Raw genomic sequence first — 25,751 nt, forward strand, 5'->3', positions numbered from 1 at the left:
TTTGAACTGAGTAGAAATCACAGATAAGCAATCCTGAAATCCTTTATAGTTTCCGACATTTTAACAGTAATGCTGTGGTTACAGCAGGTAGCCAGATCAGACAATCTTGGTTAATCCCAAAGAAGCTAATCAGGATTGGGCTTGTTAACTCTTGGATGGGAGCAGTTAGGAAAGCTGGGAGAAAACCATCGGAGAAGGAAAACCACCTGGTTACCAAGACCAGGTGGATGTGACCAAGGGCCCCCAATTTTCTTGCTGAAGAAGTACCATTTTGCAAAGGACAATTCCGATGAACTTTATTGGCATTACAGCTTTGGTTATTTCTCAAATCTGATATATCCAAACATCATCCCAGATTTCATAACCAGAGAGGTCGAAAAAGTTGAACCTGCTTGCCTGTCCACAGGAGAAAATGCTACTTCAGTAGCTTGAGAGCAGCGTTAAAAGGGGCCAGATTCTCACAAGACCGGAGCCATTTCTGCACGTTGGCTGGGACGGCCTCCGTGCCCCCCGTCTGCTGAAGGGCGCACCAGGTCACGACGTCTGCTACCGTCAATTCGTTGCCCACCAACCAGGAGGTCTTGCCGAGGGTCGCATTCATGCCCCGCAGAACTGCTGCCTTTTCTTTATTGCTTCCTCCTTGGAGTTGGAAGAGGGCGGTGTCGACCCAGCTGTCCATCAATGTGGCTGCGACGGTGTTATGCTTTGCGCCGAGCAAGGAGAATAAGAACCTAGCAATGTTCCCTTCGCCTTCGATGGGGCACATGGTTTGAATGCTGAACTTCATCTGGGGTTTTGGCACTGGAAGGATAATCCCAATGTAGCATTAGACACTGATGACGCTTGGAGAGCTGGTATAAACAGGTAGTCCCCGACTTACAAGCCCAACGGAGCCCAACATTGGGCTGAGCGAGACAGTGGGACGGTGAACTTTGACCCATTTTGCAACCTTCCTTGCCACAGTTGTTAATTGAGTCACTTAGTTTTTAAATTAGTAGCATGGTTGTTAAGTGAATCTGGCTTCCCCATTGACTTTATTTGTCAAAAGGTCCAAAAAGATGATCACATGACACCCATCCCCCAGAGACTACAGCCAGTGTCCAAATTTTGATCATGTGACCATGGAGATGCTCCAATGGTTATAAGTGTGAAAAATGGTCATAAGTCACTTTTTTTCAGAGCCCTTGTAACTTCGAAGAGTCAGTAAACAAATGGTTATAAGTCAAGGACTACCTGTATTCATCATTCCTTCCCAACACGTTTATGATGTCTCATGTAGTTGGAAGAGACATTTCCCTGGCTGTCAGTTTGATTTTTCACATAAGATACTGCCCGACAGGTAACAAATACTCCAAAATGAATATCAAGTACCTCCCCCTTTTCCATCTTACATCAGATTTATTTAAAAGGTTTATATAGCCACACAACTCCATACAGGATATGTCCAATGAAAATCCATTCTTTTATTAATTTAATAAATAAAATAAAAATGGTGTGGGCTAAATCTGTAAGCAGCTATTAATAAGCGCACATGGACTTACCATCTTTCCAAATTAAAGTAACACCCAACTGGTATTCGTGGCGCGATTGTTTCTTTGTCTGCTCACCAAAGCACTTGAGCAGCTTTTCTGGCACGTTTTTCACAGACGAGTGTGTATGAACAGTTGAAAGTATCTTGTACTTCTCACATAGCATACTGTGGAGTATTAGCAACGACAGCGGAGGGAAAGTGGGGTTCGCGTTGATCACGATGTCCTTCAGAGCACCGTAATCCTGCTTTAAAACAAACTTGACTTCAGTGAGCTGTTCAGCTTTCCACTTTTCTAAAGCTTTTGCACATATTATAGTTAATATCCTGCAGGGTTTTCTTAGTACTTTCCGTAGATTAACTGCACTGCAATTCTACACTGCCTATTCATCTTCCACACTGCTTAGACTAGCTGTGGAGAAGAAATGGAATAAGTGACATAAGTGGCTCTCATAGGTGACAAAAGATGAACCAGTCTACACATGTCAGTTGAGAGCTTAAAAATGCTAGGCCTCCAAGAACATTATGAGAATAGAAAAATGGATGGATCTCCGTCCTAAACAGATGGCGAACTGGATCTGGATTAGTCATATTTAGAAATTGTACATTATGCACCACTACATTTGAACACCTCCTATAAACACGTACAATACTTAGAATATGAAGCAACATATTCCAAAATACTCCAAATTCTAAATCATACATTTGTTTATCGGTACCAGTGAACCACTGGCAATTACTACTGATAGAAATTGAATATTTAGGCGACAATATTCTGCAGAGGTTGGAACTGTATAGAAAAGCTGTTCCAGCTCAGATATTCCATGCCATCGGAAACACGAGATGAGACTCAAATGACGCTCCCAAATAAAGGAGAAGGAGCTAGTTATTTTTACTTGGCTAGCTATTAATAAAAAAAGTGGTATTTATCATCAACAAAAGCTTCATTTAAAAAGCTTTTTGCTCCTGCTAGCTGAAGTAATTATTTGTAAACCATTAAAAGCATTTTTAGGCCAATTTTGAACAATTAAGAATACCTTTATTTCCTTAAAGCCCTAAAATTTAATCCTGACATCAGTGTTGGCTTGGGACAAAGTTATGTTACTATTTGGCTGATACTTTTGCAATGTAACTGTAGAATCAACATCACTAAATAAATCCCAAAAGTGCTTTTACAAAAGGCAACTGGACTTTGTTTTTCTTTGAAGACGTTTCACTTCTCATCCAAGAAACTTCTTCTGTTCTTCAGTCAGAACTGAAGAAGCTTCTTGGAAGAGAAGTGAAATGTCTTCAAGGAAAAACAAAGCAGTTGCCTTTTGAAAAAGCACCTTTGGGACAACCATGACCTGGATGACCGAGAATCTCCATAGACATCACTAAATGTACGTTTGGCCAGAATGCAACTTATTTGTTGCAACCAAAAAAAAAAAAAAACCAACTTTGGTTAAACTATTCTAGGCAGAATGCAAGCATTTCAGAATCCGACTTGCCTTCCCAAGTAGACTATCGAGTTCTGCAGAGCTGACAGTTAGAGAAACACAGTCATCTGTTTGAATTATGTTAGTGGCATCGAAGTCCGCATCTGGTGTCTGGATCATTTTTGAGAGGCCATCCACAGCAGCTTTCAATTCATACAAACGTTTCAAGATCTCTTCCTGGCGGAATTCAAGCGCCTGGAGTGTCGGGTCAACTTCATCCTGAATGAAAATTAGGTTAGCATTCAGTTCACCGTTTTGTATTGGGTCAGAACAAAACCAGGTATTCTGGCTATCCCTTTTTATATGCAATTTATTTATATTTTTGTACAAATATACATATTTATATTAGTTACATGTTTCTAGATCACCCATCTCCCTCAAGGAGGGGCTGTAGGCATTGATAGTCAATGGATTTCAATAAAGGAGACTATTTGTAGCTCAGGGTTGACATGAGGGGTCCTTGGTGCTCCCTGAGCTTGTTTTTTTGTTTTTTTTTTTTGCACAAGTTTCATTACCCAAACTAGGTAACTTCATCAGTGCTAGAAAGATTGGAGTTTGCAGGGAGGACGAGGATGAAGGGAAGAAGAGGAAGGGGGAAGGGGAGGACTGTGGGCTCTTTGGTGCTCCCTGAGCTTGCTTGTTTTCTTGCAGATGTTTCATTACTAGTAATTTCATTTCATTGCTAGTAAACATCACCAGCACTGTTGATGTTACCTAGTTTGGGTAATGAAACAACTGCAAGAAAATCACATTTCTTCATTCTGCAAACCTGACTCCCTTCTAGCACTGATGACGGTACCTAGTTTGGGTAATGAAACGTCTACAAGAAAAGAAGCAAACTCAAGAGAGCACAGAGGACCCCCTTCAATGGGTTTATGTTAAGAGTTTATCCCAAATTTTAATTCTCTCCGTACCATTTGATTTTTAGTGTAAGCTACATCGAGTCACTTTGCATTAACACTGTAAATACATTTTAATACACATTTGGTATGCTCACGAATACACACAAGCAATTATTGCAAATATGTTCCCTGAAGGAAAAGGAAGAGAAAGTGAAAGTGACAGGAAGGCAGCCTGATCCGGATCCAGGCGCTGAAAGGAGGGGGGGGAGGAGAGGCGTCCCTTCTCCTACGCGAGCCTCTGTGGGGCCCCAATGGGTCTTGGAGGAAGGCCGCCTCTCCAAAGCTTTCGAACTACAACTCCCACCATCCTGGGCTGGGGCTGATGGAATCTGGGGCCAGGCACCTTTGGGAGCAACTGGAACGATTTAAAGCAGACTCGAAAGAAGTAGCCGGACCTGAGAGGATGGGGATTGTAGTCTGAAAGAGGAGTGGCTTGGGGCAGGGCCAAAAGCATGGGGTTGGGGAGAATGGGGATTGTAGTCCAAATAGGGAGTGGATTCAAGCAGGGCTGAAAACGGGGAGGATGGGGATTGTAATCTGACAAAGGAATGGTTTGGAGTGGGATGAAAAACGGGTGCTGGGGAGGATGGGGACTGTAATCCAAGGGGAAGTGGTTTGGACTGGGGCCGAAAACGGGGGGGGGGGGGCTGGGGAGGATGGGGATTGTAGTTTGAAAGAGGAATGGCTTGGGGCAGGGAGAAAACCTGGGGTGGGGAGAATGGGGATTGTAGTTCGAATAGGGAGTGGATGGGGAGGATGGGGATTGTAATCCAAGGGGGAGTGGCTTGGGGCGGGTCAGAAAACGAGGGAGGGGCTGGGGAGGATGGGGATTGTAGTCCGAAGGCGGAAACCTTTCCAGGGCGGTCTTGGGGCCAGGGAGCCGCGGCCTGCCTGTCATCCCCATACCCACCCACCCCACCAGCCCAAGTGAGGCGCCGCAGGGCCGAGCGGCTCCCTACCTGCTGAGGCGGCGGCGGCGAAGAGACAAGGCCGGAGCCCCCGTCGGCCTCGGCCGGGTGGTGGACGGAGCGCACGCGGTACATGCAGGCGGGGAAGTGCTCGGCCAGAACCGCCGGGCCGGAGCCGTCCTGAAAGGGCCTCACCTTGTACATCGGCATCCCGCCCGCCTCGACGCCGATTCTCCTCACGCCACGGCAGACTGCGCCCCCCTCCCCCCTGCCGCGAGCGCGCCCGCCTCCCATTGGAGGAGCGCCGCCTGACGCCCCGCCCTTCGTGCCTCCCATTGGCCGACCTCCCACGGCCGCCAAGGCTATTGGCCGAAAGAGGCGGGGCTTCCCCGTCGGCCGCGTGCGCTCTTTTTGCTTCCATCTGATGCAAGCTCCAAAGGGAGGGGAAGGGGTGTAGAAGGCGGGTGAAGCGGCCCTTGACTTCACACTTCGGGTTAAAAAACGAAGCCATCTCATGAGGGGAAGGGGGGGGGCTTCTATCCAGATACGTTTCTTGGGGTCAGGAGAAGAAGGCTCAGCGGAGGCCTCTGTCTGCAGCCCCTGCTAGGCTTAACCTCGCCTCCTCTCCAAGCAGGTGGAGGACTCTGAGCTACTGGGGGGAATATTGTATAACACAGCATGTTATACAATATTCTATGAAACGGGTGAATTCAGCAAACCAGGTCAGCCTTTCGTGTGAACCCAGCTCCAGAGGATAAACAAAGAACCGAGGAAAAGTTACTCGAGAAATACTGCTTTGTATATTTCAGGATCTGGGGATTAAGAGTCTGTCATCTGCACCTCCATAACTGTCTGGTTTGGTTCTTCAACCCAACAAGACAGACACAACAACAATGGCTACCTACCTGCCTTCCATTGAGGACTTGTCTACCGCATGAGTCAAAAAGAGGGCTGGGAAAATATCTACAGACCCCTCGCATCCTGGACGTAAACTGTTTCAACTCCTACCCTCAAAACGACGCTATAGAGCACTGCACACCAGAACAACTAGACACAAGGACAGTTTTTTCCCGAACACCATCACTCCGCTAAACAAATAATTCCCTCAACACTGTCAAACTATTCACTAAGTCTGCACTACAATTATTCTTCTCTTCCTTACTAGTATCTATCTCTTCCCACTTATGACTATTACCATGTTGCTTGTATCTTTCAATTATATTGTTTTTATTTGTTCCCTAGTATGATTCGATAGCTTATTAGTAACCTTGACTATCACTAAGTGTTGTATCTTTTTATTCCTGGTGAATGTATTTTATTCTCCTTATGTACACTGAGAGCATATGCACCAAAGACAAATTCCTTGTGTGTCCAATCACACTTGGCCAATAAAGAATTCTATTCTATTCTATTCTATTCTATTCTATTCTATTCTATTCTATTCTATTCTATTCTATTCTATTCTATTCTATTCTATTCTATTCTAGTCTAGTCTAGTCTAGTCTAGTCTAGTCTAGTCTAGTCTAGTCTACCCTACCCTACCCTACCCTACCCTACCCTACCCTACCCTATCCTACGCTACCTTACTCCCTACTCCCTATTCTATTCTATTCTATTCTATTCTATTCTATTCTATTCTATTCTATTCTATTCTATTCTATTCTATTCTACTCTACTCTACTCTACTCTACCCTACGCTACCCTGTGCTACCTTACTCCCTACTCTCTATTGTGTTGTGTTGTGTTGTGTTGTGTTGTGTTGTGTTGTGTTGTGTTGTATTGTATTGTATTGTATTGTATTGTATTGTATTGTATTCTATTCTATTCTATTCTATTCTATTCTATTCTATTCTAGTATTGGGTTCCATGAGGTACCCGAACTGGTGGCTGTCCACACCGCCTCCCTTCCCCTATATACTAAGCTTCGGTAAGATTTCGCTCCACCTTCCTTTTTACTCCCCGATTGGTGCGTAGATGGACCAATGAGAAAGCTTCGCCGCGGTGATTGGAGGAAAAGAATTCTACCCAGAAGCCATCGCGAGCCTGGGAAACTGGGGGGCGTTCGCGGAACCAAGCGAGCCTGTCTCTCCCGGGGAGAAGCGGGGCGCCTCGGCTGCGGGCTCGAAGGGAGTCGCGGGGCTCGGCTAGGGCTCCGGCCCGATCCTGGATTCCCTTCCGTGAGAATCGATTGACGGGAAAAATGGGCGGGAAAGAACCGGACCGCCCCTTTGGGCTCATTTGCATATCATTTGCATACTTCGTTTGAAAAGCGAGCAGGCAGCGAAGGGTTAAATTGCATCAGCGAAACAGAATGGAATTGACTCCAGGGTAAGTGCATTTATTGCAGTGCTTTATTTTATTATTTGATGTTATTTTAATTGGAGTGGAGTTTCAGTGCAAGTGCATGCATTGCGTTGTATTGCTTTATTTTATTATTATTTATATTGGCATGGGATTTCAGTATAAATGTATTTATTGCATTGCATTGCATTGCTTTATTTTATTAATATTTGATGTTATTTTAATTGGAATGGAATTTCAGTGCAAGTGTATTTATTGCATTGCTTTATTTTATTTTATTATTTGATGTTATTTTAATTGGAACGGAATTTCAGTGGAAGTGTATTTATTGCATTGCTTTATTTTATTTTATTATTTTTTGATGTTATTTTAATTGGAATGGAATTTCAGTGCAAGTGTATTTATCACATTGCTTTATTTTATTTTATTATTTGATGTTATTTTAATTGGAACGGAATTTCAGTGGAAGTGTATTTATTGCATTGCTTTGTTTTATTTTATTTTATTTTATTATTATTTGATGTTATTTTAATTGGAATGGAATTTCAGTGGAAGTGTACTTATTGTATTGCATTACTTCATTTTATTATTTTATTTATAGCCCACCTTTATTAGTTTTATAAATTGCTCAAGATTGCAAACATACCTTCCTCCTCCTGTTTTCCCCACCACCATGTGAGATGGGCTGGGCTGAGGTAAAGTGACTGGCCCAAAGTCACCCAACTGGCAGGATTAGAACTCACCACTTCCTGGTTTCTAGCCTGACATTTTAACTGTTAGACCAAACCGATTCAACCTGTAAAGCTTTGACTTCTTGTAAATAGGAACTTTTATATGCTGCCTGACTCCTGGGTGGTTTATACATGGTTCAAAAAAAAACACACACATACACGAAGAACAAGCACTTTGGACAAATGTCTGTGATGTTTTTTTCCTGCAGCATTGCTCAGAGGTAAGTGAATTCTGCAATATGGTTTTAAGAGACAATATTTTGCTCACCCACCGAAGTGACATTTGCTGGGCGGCCTTTCAGAGTGGTTTAAAACCTGTTTCAGAACGAAGATATAACTTTACAGTCCGAAAGCAGAAGTGAAACGAAACCATAGACTACAGTCCGGTGAACCGCAATATTTTCTGAGTGTAAAAAAAATAATTAAAAAAAAAGCTTTGTTGTTTTTCTTTTTTTTTAAAGAGTGGAAAAAACGATCAAGCCAATTGATCGCAGATCAGTTCATCGGATCTGCTCAGGCCAAGTGGTGCTGAATCTATGTACCGCTGTAAAAGAGCTGGTGGAAAACAGCCTCGATGCTGGCGCTACTAACGTTGGTAAGTTGCGTGTTGTTTTAAAGTTGTTAGAATTCAAGACTGTTTTAGTCATTGCTAGTGCAATGATGGCTAACCTTTTTGTCTTCGTGTGCCAAAAGTGTGCCCATGTGCGTGCACCCATAATACAATGCATGCGTGACACACACACACCCGTGCGCCCTGGCACCCTGCAAATTTGCGTGTGTCCCCTGTGCCCCCCCCCATTCTGTCCCCTCCCGCGAGTGGCCTTGCAGAGGCTCAAATAGCCTGGCAGTAACAAACGCAGGCTAGAGAGACTGAAGCTGGCCCTTTAATAAATAGTTCTCTTCCAAAGCATATATCAGTCCAATAGTTACTGGGCAATGTTCCAAAGGTCTTGGCAGACCGCCAGCAGGCTAATGCAGGAATGCAGACTCTTATCAAAAAAACCAAACTAACTCCAAAAACTCCAAACTAACAGTTGTAAATCCACTGCATTCAAAACGCCAACAAATTGTTCACCACGCCTTTCCAGCCCAGTCACACCCCTTTTATACTTTGTAGAGTGTGGCCCTCTGTCTCCTGACCTCACCTCTTGGGACGTGACAATAGCTGTTCTCTACGACGTCTCCTACGTCTCTCTCTTGCATCCAATAAGGGCTCCCCCTCGTCGTTACTCGTCCTCAATTTGGCTGGGGTCCAGAGGCACGTCAGCAACTGTCAGTTCTTGCTGACTCACCAGTGAAGACGGCCCCTCCGGCACATAGCTCGTGCCAGCTTCCTCCTCCTCCCTATCATCCTCCGACTCAGCATGTGAAGATAAATCAGCCTCCGGGCCCGGGGTCACAACACTTCCACACATGTGCGTGCGACCCACCTGCGCCCATTTTTGGGCCTAGTAGGCCTCCCTGCAGCCTCCTGGGACCAAAACCAGGCCACAGGGGCATGCCATCTCCCCCTCATCCCCCCCCCCCCGTGCACCTGTGCACGACCCCCTCACCCCCTGCATATGCTTGCGCAACCCCTGCCCCACATCTCCCGCATGCCCCCTCCCCACGCATCTACAGCAGATACCCGAAAATCAGCTGGCCGGCAGGAGGTGCGCGCTTTGTGTGCCACTTGTGGCACTCATGCCATAGGTTTGTCATCACGGATCTAGTGGTATTTGGAGGGAAGAAGGCAGGAAATCGTGGAAATTTAATCTTCGTTATTTGTTTTTTCATTTATAGAAGTGAAGCTTAAAGATTATGGAGCGGATCTTATTGAAGTCTCTGATAACGGTTGTGGCGTAGAAGAGGATAACTTTGCAGGCTTGAGTACGCTGTATTTCTATGTCTATCTCTATTCATTTTTAATATTACTTACAGTTAATACATTAGTTCTTCCATAAAGAACTACTTTTATTCAAAAAAAAAAAAATGAAGGCAGCTGTTTTTGCATGGTAAGATATTGCTGCCTTTTATTTTTATAATGCAACGTTTGGAAACCTGGATAACCCAAACAACAAAGCTTACGCATCCCTACCCTAAAATTAAATACAAAACGTTTCAAAATGCGCTAGGATTAGCACCATCTTACAACACTTCCCCAGGGTTTTACAGTGCTGTGAGATTGTGAGAACAGGGGGCAAACATGCAGTTCCCTATCATCTTTTGCAGCATTTCCACACCACATGGTCAGATGGCCCTGGTGGGATCCAAAATCATCAGTATAATAAGGATCATTTAGTGACTTTTCCCTCCTCCGAAACATGTAGGAAAATTAAAAAGAGTCATAATTGATTCCTTGCTAGGGGCCGCAGCCTGTTGTGGCCCGTCAGCGGCCTGTACAGCTAGTAGCTGATTCCGACAGCAAGGAGGCTGGTGTGGTGCTGCGCCAGCAGCCTGTGCAGCTGGCACTCAAGTCGGACAATGAGGAGGCTGGAGAAGATATGGTGCCAGAGGCGGGGATTCAGCCAGGGCCTTCAGAACCTCCAGAGGCTCCCATAAGTGAAGAGGACAAAGAGGGGGAGCCTCTTCTCGAGGCACGATCACGCAGAGCTGCCAAAAGGCAGGAGTGGCTCCTCAGGAGGAGGTCTCCTCGAGAGTTAAGGCTTGGGGCGAATTGGCCACTCCCTTAGCCTATTTAAGGAGGAACACCGACTGAAGCAATTTGCAGGGAACAACTCCGTTCACATACCTTCGTGTCTTGTCTTGCTTATCTTATCAGCTTCCTGCAAATTGCTTCTGGGCATTCTGCCAACCACAGTAAGCTTTCAGTTATTAGTCTTTGAATTCTTGGCGGCTGTTAATGCAATTAATTAACAGCCGTTGTTGTAAAAGACTGGTTTATTTAGTAAACTAAGGTCTGAACGGACTTCGTGTGTTCTGCGTTCTTTGGGGTCCGTAGCTGGGACAGAACACAGTCTGGTTAAAAATATATATAGTTTTCAGTGCTTTCTGAATTGCCAGGAAAAAATTGGGTGGCAATGAACCCTTGGCAACAACCTCACCCGTCGGTTCTCTAGGCTGTGGGGGGCCAGCCTAGAGAAACCCTGTGTTGTGGCCTGTCAGCAGCTGGCCCCTCGAGCAGCAGATGAGGAGGAGGAGCGGGAGTCAGGGTCAGCATCAAGGCAACCTGAGAGCTCCGAGGGGGAAGAGGGAATGGAGCTGGCAGAGAGAGAGAGAGAGACAAGAGGAGGAGCCTGGGCCGTCTGTCAGCCCTCAGATGGAGAGTCAACAGCCCCCAGGTCTGGAGGTGGCTGATGAGGAAGAGGAGGAACAGCTGGGTCCGGTGCCTGATGCACAGAAGGCAGAGGAGAGGAGAGCAGTGGAAATGTATGGGCCGGTCCTTGGGACGGAAGAGCCACCACTGCTAGCAAAGCCCCACCCTAACTCTGGGGATAAAAGGCAGGAGGCGGAGATAAATAGATGTGTCAGACAACTATTCATCTCCCTTGCGGATAGATTTGTTAGCTTGCATTGAGAGAGAAACTTTTTGCTCTTCCATCCCAAGGACCGGCCCATAGATTTCCACTGCTCTCCTCTCCTCTGCCTTCTGTGCATCTGTGCGTCAGGCACTGGACCCAGGGGCTCCTAATAAAGGAATCATTGATTTAAATCCAGAGGGTTTGTCGTGTTTGGGGAGCTGGGTCAGAACCCCCTGTTTCCATCCCTCCTCTCACCTCTCTCAAATATCTCTTCCAGCACTGAAGCATTATACTTCCAAGATCCAAGACTTTTCTGACCTCATCAACGTGGAAACGTTTGGCTTTCGAGGCGAAGCTCTGAGCTCTTTGTGCGCGTTAAGGTAAGAAGCTTGTCCACGTGGGGAAGTGTCCTAGCTAAAGCAATTGGTGAATCTTATGCTGGCTTCATTTATTCCCATTTCTGTACATGCACACCAAACCCTCTCTCCCCACAGAAGTGCACACCGGTAGGGAAAAAATTTTGAATTTTACCCCTGCAGTAATGATTATATAGGTAGTCCTTCTTCTGACCTAAGTTTCCCAAAAGCACAAAGCAGACTCCTTGTCCCGACAAAACTAATGTGAATTTCTCTCATTCACATCCAGCAAAGTCCCGGCAAACAGTCTTTCAAGGTTAAATTTACAACCACAGACCTTATCAGGCTTGGAGAGCTGCCAGGCCGATATCTTCCAATGGCTGTAAAAGAAAATACTTGGCAAAGAGTTTCTGAGAGTCACGAACAGATCTTCACACTAATGAAATGAACGAATTGTCTCCTGCAAACTCCCCTCCCCTTTCGCTCCTCTTTATTCCCTATGGGAGGGGCTATTCACCGTCCACCTGAAGCTTTACTCCTGAGTCGACCCTTGTTCCTTAGCTGTTCCCTTCTCCTGACAGCTCTGCGCATGCGCACATTGGGAACAGGCTACAGCTGTTCTTCTGCCCCACTGATGTCCGACTCCGAAGGCAGCTGATAACTGTCAGACGGCCCTGGCCCCATCTCTGCCTCTGACGCAGAGCCCTCATCAGAGCCTTCCCCAGACTCCAGGACTGGTCCAGGTTCCTCCCCAACCTCCTCACTGTCCCAGTCTGCCGCCAGCTTTGCTGGCCACTGGTGGGCCACAACAGTCCTCAGCTTATAACCATTCATTCAGCAGCCGTTTGAAGTTATGACTGTGCTGAACCAATGGTGGTTACACCCGGTCCTCAGAGTTCCGGCGGTCCCAGCACTCCTGTGGCGATGCGAGTCTTTCCCTGCCTCTGCATTTCCTTATTAACCATGAAAACAGTTGTGTTAGGAAATGATTTTACCTCACTTGTTGGGTTGGCAATATATAAACCATCAATATAGCTTTAAGACTGCTGTATTGCATCATACTGTGTCCTGATTGGTTAGCTTTGTAGCCAATGTCCTAGCTAGAAACATGGTTAGTTTCTCTTTGATGCTCTTTGCTGTTTGCTGTGTGGTATTTACTGCTGTTTGCAACTGTTTATGTGTATGACTACGACGACTGGTAAGAAGACTTTGTTATTGGATTATCCCTGGACTATTGTTTTACTATCTACTACTTTATCTGTGTATGACCTGGACTGTTTATTGGACTGTGCCTTACTATTTCCTGAAAGTAAACACAACTCAAGTGTATCTGTGTGTTTGGCTGTGTTATTTCCTCACTACTCTCAATCACTTTTCATTCGCACACCCTTGCTACTCAAGGGTTGCTCTGCGAATTCCTTAACAAATTGCATTCCTTCGTACACAGCAACGTTTCCATTGTCACTTGTCACAAGTCCGCCAATATCGGGACCCGCCTGGCGTTTGATCACAGCGGGAACATCACCAGGAGAGTCCCGTTCTCCCGGCCACAGGGGACCACCGTCAGCGTCCAGCAGCTGTTTCTTACTTTGCCGGTTCGACACAAAGAATTTCAGCGTAACATAAAGAAGGTTTGAACCAGTCACCTTGTTTTTAACACTTAGCAGGAAGAAAGGAGCCCCTTCCTGAGGAAATGAAACCAGGGCAAGTCCCACAGGCTAAAAAATAAAGCATTGCCCCGCCTTTGCTGAGCTGTAAATTAAGTAAACAGAATTTTCGGTTTAAATCGGACTTTCAGCCTAAACGCATAACGTCGATTTCTTCTTGTAATCCTAAATTCAGAAGGGCTTAAAACCCCTCAAAAGTCCACGGTGCTTTGCTATCTTATTGTACTGTTGGAATGCTTAGAACCATAGTCAGTTTGACCTGCCTAGCAATAGAAAAGCTGGCTAAAATATTTGTAATTTGTTCTGTAAGCCGCCATGAGTCGCCATGTGTGAATAGGCAGCAATATAAATTCAATGAATGAATGAATGAATGAATGAATGAATGAATGAATGAATTTATTTTATTTATTTATTTGTTCTTATTTCTATACCGCCCTTCTCCAAATAGGACTCAGGGCGGTGAACAGCCAAAGTAAAAAACAGAACATACAAAATTTAAAACCAGTTTAAAATAATTAAATATTTTGGCCGTAAATTAAAACAACCCAATTTAAAATCAATTTAAAATTAACTCAAGCCAGCCCAGCTAGTTGAAATAAATGGGTTTTCAGGGCCCGACGAAAAATCCGGAGGTCTGTTATTGTACGTATCTCTGGGGGGAGGTTGTTCCAGAGGGTGGGCGCCGCCACAGAGAAGGCTCTCCCCCTGGGAGTCGTCAGCCGACATTGTCTGGCGGACGGCACCCTGAGGAGGCCCACTCTGTGCGAGCGTACTGGCCGGTGGGAGGCTATTGGCGGCAGAAGGCGGTCTCGTAAGTACCCCGGCCCTAAGCCATGGAGCGCTTTAAAGGTGGTCACCAACACCTTGAAGCACACCCGGAAGACCACCGGGAGCCAGTGCAGCTCGCGCAGGAGAGGTGTTACATGGGAGCGCCTCGTCGCCCCCATAATCCCCCGCGCGGCCGCATTCTGGACCAGCTGGAGCCTCCGGGTGCACCCCAATGAATAAATAAATAAATATCTAATCTTAAATGAAAACATTATTTATATTTGATGTCCAAACTGGCGTGCTTGTTTGTTTTTTGTCACACGGTTTCACTCTTGGGGGAAAAAAAAGAGCCTTGCTGAAAAATAACTGTATAAACATTGTAATAAAGAATGGCTTAGTTTTTAGATGCCTGTAATACCATGTTTCCCCGAAAATAAGACCCTGTCTTATTTTTTTTGAACCTTGAAATAAGCTCTTGGCCTTATTGCCATGCGCTCAAAAGCCCAATTGGGCTTATTTATCTATCTATCTATCTATCTATCTATCTATCTATCTATATCTATCTATCTATCATCTATTTATCTATCTATTTATTTTTCATATTTCTATGCCGCCCACTCTCTGAGGACTCTGGGCGGCTTACACCAAAGGCAGTATACTAAATAGCATATTGCCCCCCAACAATCTGGGTCCTCATTTTACCCACCTCGGAAGGATGGAAGGCTGAGTCAACCTTGAGCCGGTGAGATTTGATCCGCTGATCTGCTGAACTAGCAGTCAGCTGAAGTAGCTGCAGTACTGCACTCTAACCACTGCGCCACCTCGGCTCCTAAATTATTATTTAGAGGATGTCTAAATTATTAAATTATTATCAAGGGAGGTCTAATTTTGGAAGAAATAGGGTAGCAGCAAGAAACTTGAGCATGTTTCGTGAACTCCCCAGCCTAGATTTAAAGTCTAAATGCAGCATTTAAAATTCCCTGCTCATTTTTGTCTTAATTTTGCTAAATTTACCATCGTCCACTCTTGGTCCACATCTCCCAAGGTCACGGAGATGTTGACTAGGAAATCCTCCGTTAAAAAGATGGCAGGAATGCTATGATCACAAGTGGCATTTTGGGAAGAAAATCTACTCTTTAAGGGATGTGGTGGCTCAGTGGCTAAGACGCTGAGCTTGTCAATCGAAAGGTCGGCAGTTCAGCGGTTCGAATCCCGAGTGCCACATAACGGGGTGAGCTCCCGTGACTTGTCCCAGCTTCTGCCAACCTAGCAGTTCGAAAGCACGTAAAAAATGCAAGTAGAAAAATAGGGACCACCTCTGGTGGGAAGGGAACAGTGTTCCATGCGCCTTTGGCGTTGAGTCATGCCGGCCACAGGACCACGGAGACATCTTCGGACAGCGCTGGCTCTTCGGCTTTGAAACGGAGATGAGCACTGCCCCCTAGAGTCGGGAACGACTAGCACATACCTGTGAGAGGAACCTTTACATTTTTATTTATTTATTTATTTATTATTTATTATCAGATTTATATACCGCCCTTCTCCCGGAGGACTCAGGACGGTGCACAACATTTACTATTCTTTGTAATAATGGTTTCACTATCGAATATATATGCTGGTCTTGGATCATCATAAAGATCTGATCCAATCACTTTTTTCTCTCTCTCTCTAACACACACCTAAAGGAGTGCAACTTTTTTTCCCCTCTCTTTTCCACGCCCAAAAGGAGTTTGCCAAAATGGTCCAGATCCTGCAAGCGTACTGCATCATTTGCACCGGGGTTCGAATTAACTGCACCAACCAAGTGGGCCAAGGGAAGAAGCAGGCCGTAGTGAGCACCAGCGGAAGTTCTACTTTAAAAGAAAACATCGGCGCCATATTTGGACACAAACAGGTAAAGAACAGGGCTGATGATATTAGCTCATTTGGCGGATGAAACATCGGCAAAAAACCAACCAAATTCAGAGAACACCAAGGACCCCCTCATAAATGTGTAGTTACTTTGACTCTGGCATGGTGCATGATGGTTTGCAAATTCGAGCATCTGGGAATTCAATTTCACTATAGGTTGTTATAGGGGGACGCGGTGGCTCAGTGGCTAAGACGTTGAGTTTGTTGATCAGAAAGTTCGGCAGTTCAGCGGTTCGAATCCCTAGCGCCGCGTAACTTGACTTGTCCCAGCTTCTGGTCAGCAGTTCAGCGGTTCGAATCCCTAGCGCCGCGTAACGGGGTGAGCTCCTGTTACTTGTCCCAACTTCTGCCAACCTAGCAGTTCGAAAGCAGGTAAAAAATGCAAGTAGAAAAATAGGCACCATCTTTGGTGGGAAGGGAACAGCGTTCTGTGCGCCTTTGGCGTTGAGTCCTGCCGGCCACATGACCATGGAGACGTCTTTGGACAGCGCTGGCTCTTCGGCTTTGAAACGGAGATGAGCACCACCCCCTAGAGTCGGGAACGACTAGCACTTATGTGCGAGGGGAACCTTTAGCTTTACCTAGGTTATTATTTTGTTCCTAGGTACAAACCCTGATTCCCTTTGTGCAGCTGCCACCGAGCGAAGAAGTCTGTGAAGAATACGGCTTGAACGTTTCTGCTCTGCCCACTAAGCTTTATACGTAAGTTAAAAATTGGAATTCCTTCCTTCCTTCCTTCCTTCCTTCCTTCCTTCCTTCCTTCCTTCCTTCCTTCCTTCCTTCCTTCCTTCCTTGTGATTAGAATGCAGTATTGCAGGCTAATATTGCTTAGAGTTCGTTTCTAACTGGCTGAAGGTTGACCCTGCCTTCCATCCTTCCAAGGTCGGTAAAAATGAGGACCCAGATTGTTGGGGGCAAGAGGCTGACTCTGTAAACCATTCAGAGAGGGCTGTAAAAGCACTATGAAGCGGTATATACTGTATTTTTCGGAGTATAAGACGCTCTGGACTATAAGACGCACCTACCTTTTTTGGTAAGGAAAAGAAGAAAAAGAAATCTGCCTCTGCCTCCCAGCAATTTTGCCTCGTTGCAGCAAACAGCCTGCTTTACTTTCAGTTTCGTTTTCAGCATAGCTTGATTAGCACAAGGAGAAAAAAAAATCTGCTCCCAGCAATTTACCTCCTTGCAGCAAGCAGCAGAGGCCCGTGCAGCAATAGGCAATGGTAATCTCTGCAGCCTGAAACAGATGAGAGTCGGGAGGCCAATCCAACCGATAATCAACTTGTGCTAATCAGGCTGTGCTGAAGCTGAAAGGGGCTGTTTCTGCTTGCTGCAAGGAGGTAAATTTCTGGGAGGCAGAGGCTAAAGATTGGGGGCCAGTGGGTGGGCGGGGCTACATTCGGCGTACAAGACGCACCCAAATTTTCACCCCCTTTTAGGGGGGGGAAAGGTGCGTTTTATACTCCGAAAAATACGGTAAGTCTAACTGCTATTGTTATGGGATTCTCTTAACATCACGTTCCTTTGAAACAGCATCGCAGGATTTGTTTCGCAGTGCAATCACGGCGATGGGAGGAGCACAACGGATCGGCAGTTCTTTTTTATTAACCAGCGGCCATGCGATCCAGGAAAGGTATGGTTTTTTTTCTCCTGCAGGAATAAATTCTCAATTTTTTTAAAAAAAATTCTCTCTGGGATTCAAAGACCCTCTCATGGAGTGGTGCGGTGGCCTAGAGGTGGAGCTCTCGCCTCCCAATCAGGAGGCTGTGAGTTCGATCCTAGGTAGAGGCAGATATTTCTCTCTCTGGGCACAATGAGAATTATATCTGCCGAACAAAACTCCTCATTGGCAACAGGAAGGGCATCCGGCCAGTAAAACACTCTGGTAGTTCCATTCAGTTGCCCAGACTCCACCCCACAAGTGATTATGGCATTGTTAAATAAAGATGATTCAAGACCCTCTCTTGATTCTTACCTTGTGACTGTACAGATAAGTCCTCAATTTTCAATCGCAACTGAGCCCAACATTTCTGTTAGGTCGTTCAGTGAATTTTGCCCCATTTTACAACCTCTCTTGCTACAGTTGTTAAGTGAATCACTGATGCCAATCGGGGGGGGGGGGGCTTTATATCTTTTTAAATCTCAACCAAATTCAACCGACGTCTGTTATTTTTTTTTTTTTTTTCTGAACAGGTTTCCAAAGTTGTAAATGAAATCTATCATATGTATAACAGGCACCAATATCCATTTATTGTTCTTAATATCCGTGCAGAATCTGGTGAGTTTTATAAATTATCTTCATCGTTAGCTCCTGTTTTTGTAAATTCGGATAATTTGGCCCACTTAATTATCATCATAACATTCTGATAAGGACTACCTAATGATCTTAATGAGCCTGAATCGGTGGTGGGTTTCAGCAGGTTCTGACCAATTCTGGAGAACCGGTAGTGGAAATTTTGAGTAGTTCGGAGAACCGGTAGTAAAAATTCTGAGTGGCCCCACCCCCATCTATTTTCTGCCTCCTGAGTCCCAGCTGGTTGGGAGGAAATGGGGATTTTGCAGTATCCTTCCCGTGGTGTGGGAAGGGAATGAAGATTTTACTGTATCCTTCCCCTGGAGTGGGGAGGGAATGGAGATTTTACAGTATCCTTCCACTGGAGTGGGGAGGGAATGGAGATTTTACAGTATCCTTCCACTGGAGTGGGGAGGGAATGGAGATTTTGCAATATCCTTCCCCTTGGAGTGGGGGGGAAATGGAGATTTTACAGTATCCTTCCCCCAGGAGTCGGGAGGGAATGGGAATTTTGCAGTAACCTTCCCCTAGAGTGGGGAGGGAATGGAGATTTTACAGTATCCTTCTCCTGTCACGCCCACCAAGCAAGCCACGCCCACCAAGCCACGCCCACAGAACTGGTACAAAAAAATTTTTGAATCTCACCTCTGGCCTAAACGATGGAGCCCATCCGTAAGTGCGAAGAAAGAGGAAGCTAACCAAAGACCGGTGAATGTTTTTGATTTCAGGATGCGTGGACATCAACGTGACTCCGGATAAAAGGCAGATCTTGCTCCAGGAAGAGAAGCTTTTATTAGCAATCCTAAAAACATCGTTGATGGCGATGTTTGGCACTGACGTTAATAAATTGGCGGTGAATCAAAAGCTGACCGATGTTGAAGGTAGGAAGTCAAGTTGCTGTTTAAGCAAAACTGTTTTTTTTTTTTTTTGCTTAAAAAAAGGGGGGGGGAGAATCACTTAACAACCGTCTCACTTAGCAAGAGAAATTGTGGGCTCAATTGAGGTCATAAGTCGAGGACTATCTGTACTAAGAAAATCACAACGGTTCTCTCTCTCTTTTTTTTTTTTTTTTTTGCAGGGAACTTGAAAAGCTTCCTCCGAAACGAGGGAGAGGCGTCTCCCTCAGAGACGTCAACCAGGCCTTTTTCTCCAAATCGGGACGAGACATCGACGATAATTGCCCGTCTGAAGGAATCCGTTTCTCGAGGGAAAACCTTTGCTCTTCGGGAGACCGAGAGAGCTCAACCGAAACACAGGCCAACCACCAGCCAAGGAATATTCCAGATGCTTGCCGGTTTTTCCGCCTCTCCCCGAAAGAAAATTCTTCTCAACGAGGGATCCGAAGACGGAAGTGAGGTGGATTCGAGGAATTCCCCGCTTGCGGGCAGGAAGTTGGAGAAATCGAACGAAGATACGGATTCTGGTTTGGGGAGCGTCTCCGCCGAATCAGATGGGGGTTTGAGCACGCCAGAAACGGCCGTCCATTTTAGAGCCGAAAGTGCTGGGGATTCTTCCAAAGAAAAATCCAGTGTTTCTAGTGGAGAAATCCAGAGCAGCGAATGTGGATCTAGCGGGGTTTTCTTGCCCTCCGAACCAAACCAGAACGAAGAAGGCGGGTTCTCTCGACAAGCCGCTTCATCCCCCAAAGCAAAACGTTTTAAAATCAGTCAACCTCTTTCCCCAAAAGCCCATTTCTCGGCGATGACCCCCGAACAGGACTCTGACGCGCAGCCCTTGTATGACGTCCCGGTCAAAATGGAAAAGAGGATGGTGCCTTTAGCCGTCTCTTGGAGCAGCTTAACGGGCCGAATCCAGAGGCAAATTAAGCGCCAGGAGACGGAAGGAGAAATGCTGAAATTCCGAAAATTCAGAGCAAAGATTAGCCCGGGAGAAAACAAAACGGCGGAAGATGAATTAAGAAAGGAAATAAGGTATGGCGGCTCGCCTCTCTTCGCCAGAGAAGAGCGGCGTTCTTGGAAATGCTGTTGACCACTGCTAAGTTTATATCTTTGTTTATTTTTTTCATCTCCTTTTAATGACCCCATAATCCCTTGCGGGGTGGAGTAGTCTGGGCAACTGAATGGAACTACCAGAGTGTTTTACTGGCCAGATGCTGTTCCTGTCGCCAATGCGGAGTTATATTCAGCAGATATATTCTCATTTCTCTCCAGAAAGAGAAATATCTGCCTCTACTTAGGATCGAACTCACAGCCTCCTGATTGTGAGGCGAGAGCTCCACCTCTAGGCCACCGCCCCACTATCATTTGTTTATTCTTTTATTTGTATTATATTTAGAAAGATTCTTTTATGCAGATAGTCCTCAACGACCACCACGGAGCCCAAAATTTGTGGTGCTAAGCGAGACAGTTGTTAAGGGAGTTTTGCTCCATTTTACGACCTTTCCTGCCACAGTTGTTAAGTGAATCACTGCAGTTGTTCAGTTAGTAACACGGTTGTTAAGCGAAGACGGCTTTCCCCATTGACTTGGCTTGTCAGAAAGTCGCAAAAGGGGATCATGTGACCTCGGTTCACTGCGACTGTCATAAATATGAACCAGTTGCCGAGCATCCGAATTTTGAACACGTGACTACAGGGATACTGCAACGGTCGTAAGTCTGAAAAACGGTCACAAGTCACTTTTTTTCCAACTGCCATCATAACTCTGACGGTCACTAAACAAACTGTTGTAACTGGAGAACTTGTAATCTGTCAGATTTATAGGATGTCCCTATGGGTTATGAAGGGTATGCGGTGGCTCAGTGGCTAAGACGCTGAGCTTGTCGATCGAAAGGTCGGCAGTTCAGCGGTTCGAATCCCTAGTGCCGCGTAACGGGGTGAGCTCCAGTTCCTTGTCCCAGCTTCTGCCAACCTAGCAGTTCGAAAGCAGGTAAAAAATGCAAGTAGGAAAATAGGGACCACCTTTGGTGGGAAGGGAACAGCGTTTTCCGTGCGCCTTTGGCGTTGAGTCCTGCCGGCCACATGACCACGGAGACGTCTTCGGACAGCACTGGCTCTTCGGCTTTGAAACCGAGATGTGCACCGCCCCCTAGAGTCAGGAACGACTAGCAAATATGTGCGAGGGGAACCTTTACCTTTAGCTGTATAGGTTATGACTCTTGAGTGACTTTGTAGAGACTCTACAGTCCTTGATTTATGATCACAATTGGGACTTGAACTTCCTTCACTAAGCAGTGCGGGTGTTCAGTGAGTCACACCTAATTTTACACTTTTTTTTTTTTGGCCACTGTCGTTAAATGAATCACGGCTGTCATTAAGCAGATCGGTCTTCCCTCAAACGCAAGAAAGCAAGTCCAGCCTTAGATTTGAAGGCTTAACGTAGCTTTTTCTGCGTAGCAAAGAATTGATGGCTTGTGACTTCCGTGAGGATATTAAGAGTTTTGGATTCCAGAATTGCTGAGCACATTGTAAGCCGCCCTGAGTCTTCGGAGAAGGGCGGCATATAAATCAAATAATAATAATAATACTAATAATAATAATTGGGGGAGAAAAAAACCCCCAGGTTTTAAAAAAAAGAAGGCAGGTCTGACAGTCTACGTCTCTCTGTGTTTCTCCTTCTGCGTGCAGGAAAGAGATGTTTGCTAATATGGAGATCGTTGGCCAGTTTAACCTGGGCTTTATCATCGCCAAGCTGAAATCCGACCTCTTCATCATCGATCAGCACGCTACCGATGAAAAATACAACTTTGAGATGCTGCAAGAGCACACCGTCCTGCAGGGGCAAAAGCTGATCAAGTGAGTGACTTCTCAACAGTTTCGGGGCGGGGGGAAAGTTCCTGGACTGAGCCATAATTGATTCATCCAAGATACGAAGCCATGAACAAGCAAATATATGCACAGAATATATGCACAGAAACACACAAAATCTATTTATCGATCGATCGATCGATCGATCGATCGTCTGCCATATTTTTCGGAGTATAAGACGCACTTTTTTCCTCCCTAAAAGGGGGTGAAAATTTAGGTGCGTCTTATACACCGAATGTAGCCCCGCCCACCCACTGGCCCCCATCCTTTGGCCTCTGCCTCCCAGCAGTTTACCTCCTTGCAGCAAGCAGCAAGAAGAAACGGCTCCTTTCAGCTTCAGCACAGCCTAATTAGCACAAGTTGATTGGATCGGCCTCCTGACTCTCAGCTGTTTTGCGCAGGGCTCTGCTGCTTGCTGCAAGGAGGTAAATTGCTGGGAGCAGATTTTTTTTTTCCCTTGTGCTAATCAAGCTATGCTGAAAACAAAACTGAAAGTAAAGCAGGCTGTTTGCTGTTTGCTGCAAGGAGGCAAAATTGCTGGGAGGCAGAGGCAGATTTCTTTTTCTTCTTTTCCTCCCCAAAAAAGGTAGGTGTGTCTTATAGTCTGGAGCATCTTATACTCCGAAAAATACGATATTGTATCATCTATCATCTATCTATTATCCATCTATCATCTATCTATTATCTATATCATTACCTATCTATCTCCCTCCCTCCCTACACACACACACACACACACATACAGAATTTATCTATCTACACACACATAATCTACCTTTTGTCGCAAAAAGGGACACATGACCTCAGGACACTGAAACCATCATAAATATGACCCAATTGCCAAGCATCCAAATTTTGATCATGTGACCATGGGAATGCTGCAGTGGTCATAAGTGTGAAAAGTCAGTCTGTCTATCCACACACATTCTCTTATCTGTCTGCACACATGCTATTCTGTCCTATCTATTTATCTGTCCATCCACCCACGCACAGTTTATCTATCTACACACACAGTCTATCTATCCATACATAACTCTGTATTATGTATCCATACATAAAGCTGTCTACACATCTATTTTTATCTATCTCTATCTATCTATCTATCTATCTATCTATCTATCTATCTATCTATCTATCTATCTATCTATCTATCTATCATCTCTACATACATACATATATACCCTGTTTCCCCGAAAATAAGACATCCCCTGATAATAAGCCCAATCGGGCTTCTAAGCGCATGCGCTAAAATAAGCCTCCCCCCCCTGAAAATAAGCCTTCCCTAAAAATATTTAAACGCAGAGCTGGAAATCAGGTAAGACAGCAAGAGGATCCCCATCTTGCTCCACGCGCCCTAAAATAATAAGACCTCCCCGAGAATAAGGGCAAGCGCTTATTTTGGGGTTCAAAAAAATATAAGACAGGGTCTTATTTTCGGGGAAACACGGTACATACATACCACACACAATAGATACACACAGTTTCAGAAGGGCTGCCTTCAGATTTAATGCTTGTTGCTTCTCTTCTTCTGTGCCCCCCTTTTCCAGGCCTCAAAATCTTAATTTAACCGCTGTGAGTGAAAGTATCTTAATGGATAATCTGGAGATTTTCCAAAAAAATGGATTTGATTTTGTGGTTGATGAAAACGGTGAGTTCTATCCTACCCATCTCTCCTAGCTTTGGTATAACGGAAGTGGGGAGAAAGTGATTGTCTCTGCTTTGGGAGCGTGCAACATCTTTCAAATACTTAAAATGGAAAAAATTAGCACGCCAAACAATTCCATTTTAAATCTGCCTGAAAGAAGGATCTTCTAACGGTCTTTGAAATTGGAGTTCAGTTGGATATTCTTTTCCTGCCAGAAAAAAATACACTCGGTTTAAAACTTAACCTACAATTATTTAGCTCCTAATTGGCAATTATTACATGAGCAGCTGGGTTAGATGTTGAAATATTATCTCAGTGTAAAGAGACGGTGACCATTATGTTATTTTTAAAACCTTTCAGCTCCTGTAACTCAGAGAGTGAAGCTCATATCTTTACCAACCAGCAAAAACTGGACTTTTGGTCCTCAAGACGTAGAAGAATTAATCTTTATGTTAAGCGATTCTCCGGGAATCATGTGCAGGCCATCCAGAGTAAGGCAGATGTTTGCCTCTCGAGCGTGTCGAAAATCCGTAAGTATAACTGTTGCTGTAAACTGGGGCATGGATGGATGGATGGATGGATGTGAATCTGGCTTTCCCATTGACTTTGCTTGCCAAAAAGTATTGTGGCCAGTCAGCGGCCTGTGCAGCTAGTAGCTGATTCCGACAGCGAGGAGGCTGGTGTGCAGCTGGCACTCGAGTCAGACAGTGAGGAGGCTGGAGAAGATGTGGTGCCAGAGGCAGGGATTCAGCCAGGGCCTTCAGAACCTCCAGAAGCTCCCTTAAGTGAAGAGGACGAAGAGGAGGAGCCTCTTCTCGATACACGGGTGCGCAGAGCTGCCAAAAGGCAGGAGTGGCTCCTCAGGAGGAGGTCTCCTCGAGAGTAAGGCTTGGGGCTAATTGGCCACTCCCTTAGCCTAGGAAGTCCAGTTCCCCCCCCCCCCATAGAGTCTCCTCCTAGCACGCCGTCCTTTTTCCTCTACCTGTCCTAACCGAAAGCCCCATCAATTGTGGAGCCGACCAGCGACAGGGAGCCACAGCAGAGGGATGAAAGAGCCACATGCGGCTCCAGAGCCACAGATTGCTGATCCCTGGGCTAAGCTAAAACGAATTGATACTGAACTCTAGACTTTGCTCCTGTTACAGGTGATGATTGGAACCGCCCTCACGGCCAGTGAAATGAAGAAACTGATTTCTCACATGGGCGAAATTGAGCATCCTTGGAACTGTCCCCACGGCAGACCCACCATACGACATTTAGCCAACCTGGACCTCATTACACAATTGTGACAGGCTACTAGCTCTTAATTTTATTGTGGAATGCAACCGTAGTCTCGTTTTAGAAACACAGGCTATCGCAAAGTTCTCGATTTTGCTGGACCGGAAGCTTAAATCATGGTTTTGTGTTGCAAAAGAAGAACGTGGAGGTTTTTTTCCCCCCTTCTTCTTCTCTTTCTCTCTCAGTAACTGGACACAATAACTTTCCATCTCCTGCCTTCTAAAAAAAAGACTTTTCACATTTTTGTTTGAAAAAGCGGTCAGAAAATAGAGGGGGGGTTTCCCCCCCAAAATGGGCTTGTCTTATTGCTGCCTTTGTAGAAATATTGGTTTTCTGTCCATTTTATCGATTTCCTCTGGACAGAAAGAATTGAGTGTACGTAACTGACTCTTTAGAGGACTTCCTGTTTTAGGGCAGACCTGTTTTGTAAATAAAGATTTTTTTTAAAAAAAAATATACGTGTTCTTTGTGCTTTAACAGAGTGGTTCCCATCTACAGTGTACAATGGGAGGGCCAGTTCCTGTAGGTATGAGAGAGATGGTTAATGCCAGTTGTGAGTTTTATGGTGTCACAGCATTTTAGTGCTGTGAAAGGCTTAAACAATTGTCTATTAACAGCATTTAATATCTGATTTGTCTAATTGTGAATGAATGATCAATTTTAAATCCATTGGTTACTTTATTACAGGTCCCAGGTCCATCGTAGCAGGCCATTAGATCACCTATAAAAAAGTGCGATAGAGAACAGAGAAGAAATATA

General features: G+C 45.2%; 2 protein-coding genes across 6 annotated transcripts; one reads left to right on the top strand and one right to left on the bottom strand.

Moving 5' to 3' along the window:
- Nucleotides 1-269: 269 nt before the first annotated feature.
- Nucleotides 270-5,074, bottom strand: AIMP2 (aminoacyl tRNA synthetase complex interacting multifunctional protein 2). 4 transcript variants are annotated; one of them, XM_070954987.1, is made up of 4 exons: nucleotides 5,012-5,074; nucleotides 3,019-3,225; nucleotides 1,542-1,773; nucleotides 270-801 (listed from the first exon to the last, which is right to left on the bottom strand). In XM_070954987.1, the coding sequence occupies exons 1-4, from the start codon at nucleotides 5,024-5,026 to the stop codon at nucleotides 416-418; spliced, it is 840 nt and encodes a 279-aa protein (XP_070811088.1). In that variant the 5' UTR covers nucleotides 5,027-5,074; the 3' UTR covers nucleotides 270-415. The 4 variants fall into 4 exon arrangements, with proteins under 4 accessions (XP_070811088.1, XP_070811087.1, XP_070811086.1 ...); XM_070954986.1 differs by having other exon boundaries at nucleotides 1,542-1,776; XM_070954985.1 differs by having other exon boundaries at nucleotides 4,868-5,066.
- Nucleotides 5,075-6,984: 1,910 nt separating this feature from the next.
- PMS2 (PMS1 homolog 2, mismatch repair system component) lies at nucleotides 6,985-25,406 on the top strand. Of its 2 annotated transcripts, XM_070955444.1 has the most exons (15): nucleotides 6,985-7,144; nucleotides 8,310-8,443; nucleotides 9,631-9,717; nucleotides 11,587-11,689; nucleotides 13,113-13,296; nucleotides 15,827-15,994; nucleotides 16,616-16,713; nucleotides 17,545-17,644; nucleotides 18,205-18,289; nucleotides 19,033-19,185; nucleotides 19,383-20,235; nucleotides 21,890-22,057; nucleotides 23,617-23,717; nucleotides 24,075-24,244; nucleotides 24,860-25,406. In XM_070955444.1, the coding sequence occupies exons 1-15, from the start codon at nucleotides 7,128-7,130 to the stop codon at nucleotides 25,001-25,003; spliced, it is 2,565 nt and encodes an 854-aa protein (XP_070811545.1). In that variant the 5' UTR covers nucleotides 6,985-7,127; the 3' UTR covers nucleotides 25,004-25,406. The 2 variants fall into 2 exon arrangements, with proteins under 2 accessions (XP_070811545.1, XP_070811546.1); XM_070955445.1 differs by lacking the exon at nucleotides 23,617-23,717 and having other exon boundaries at nucleotides 24,860-24,980.
- Nucleotides 25,407-25,751: the final 345 nt, after the last annotated feature.

Source organism: Pituophis catenifer, unplaced genomic scaffold (assembly GCF_029215685.1).
Source record: "Pituophis catenifer annectens isolate HBS135680 unplaced genomic scaffold, rPitCat1.0.hap2 SCAF_16, whole genome shotgun sequence".
NCBI classification, from domain to species: domain Eukaryota; kingdom Metazoa; phylum Chordata; class Lepidosauria; order Squamata; family Colubridae; genus Pituophis; species Pituophis catenifer.

Excerpts from the sequence above, each read along its gene's own strand:
- AIMP2 (XM_070954984.1), bottom strand. The coding sequence starts at position 5,026 with ATGCCGATGTACAAGGTGAGGCCCTTTCAGGACGGCTCCGGCCCGGCG. Across the intron at positions 3,226-4,867 it reads CGCCGCCGCCGCCTCAGCAG|GATGAAGTTGACCCGACACT; the intron begins GTAGGGAGCCGC and ends ATTTTCATTCAG. Across the intron at positions 1,777-3,018 it reads TCGATAGTCTACTTGGGAAG|CAGGATTACGGTGCTCTGAA; the intron begins GCAAGTCGGATT and ends TTTGTTTTAAAG.
- PMS2 (XM_070955444.1), top strand. Across the intron at positions 13,297-15,826 it reads TTCAGCGTAACATAAAGAAG|GAGTTTGCCAAAATGGTCCA; the intron begins GTTTGAACCAGT and ends CACGCCCAAAAG. Across the intron at positions 15,995-16,615 it reads CCATATTTGGACACAAACAG|GTACAAACCCTGATTCCCTT; the intron begins GTAAAGAACAGG and ends TTTTGTTCCTAG.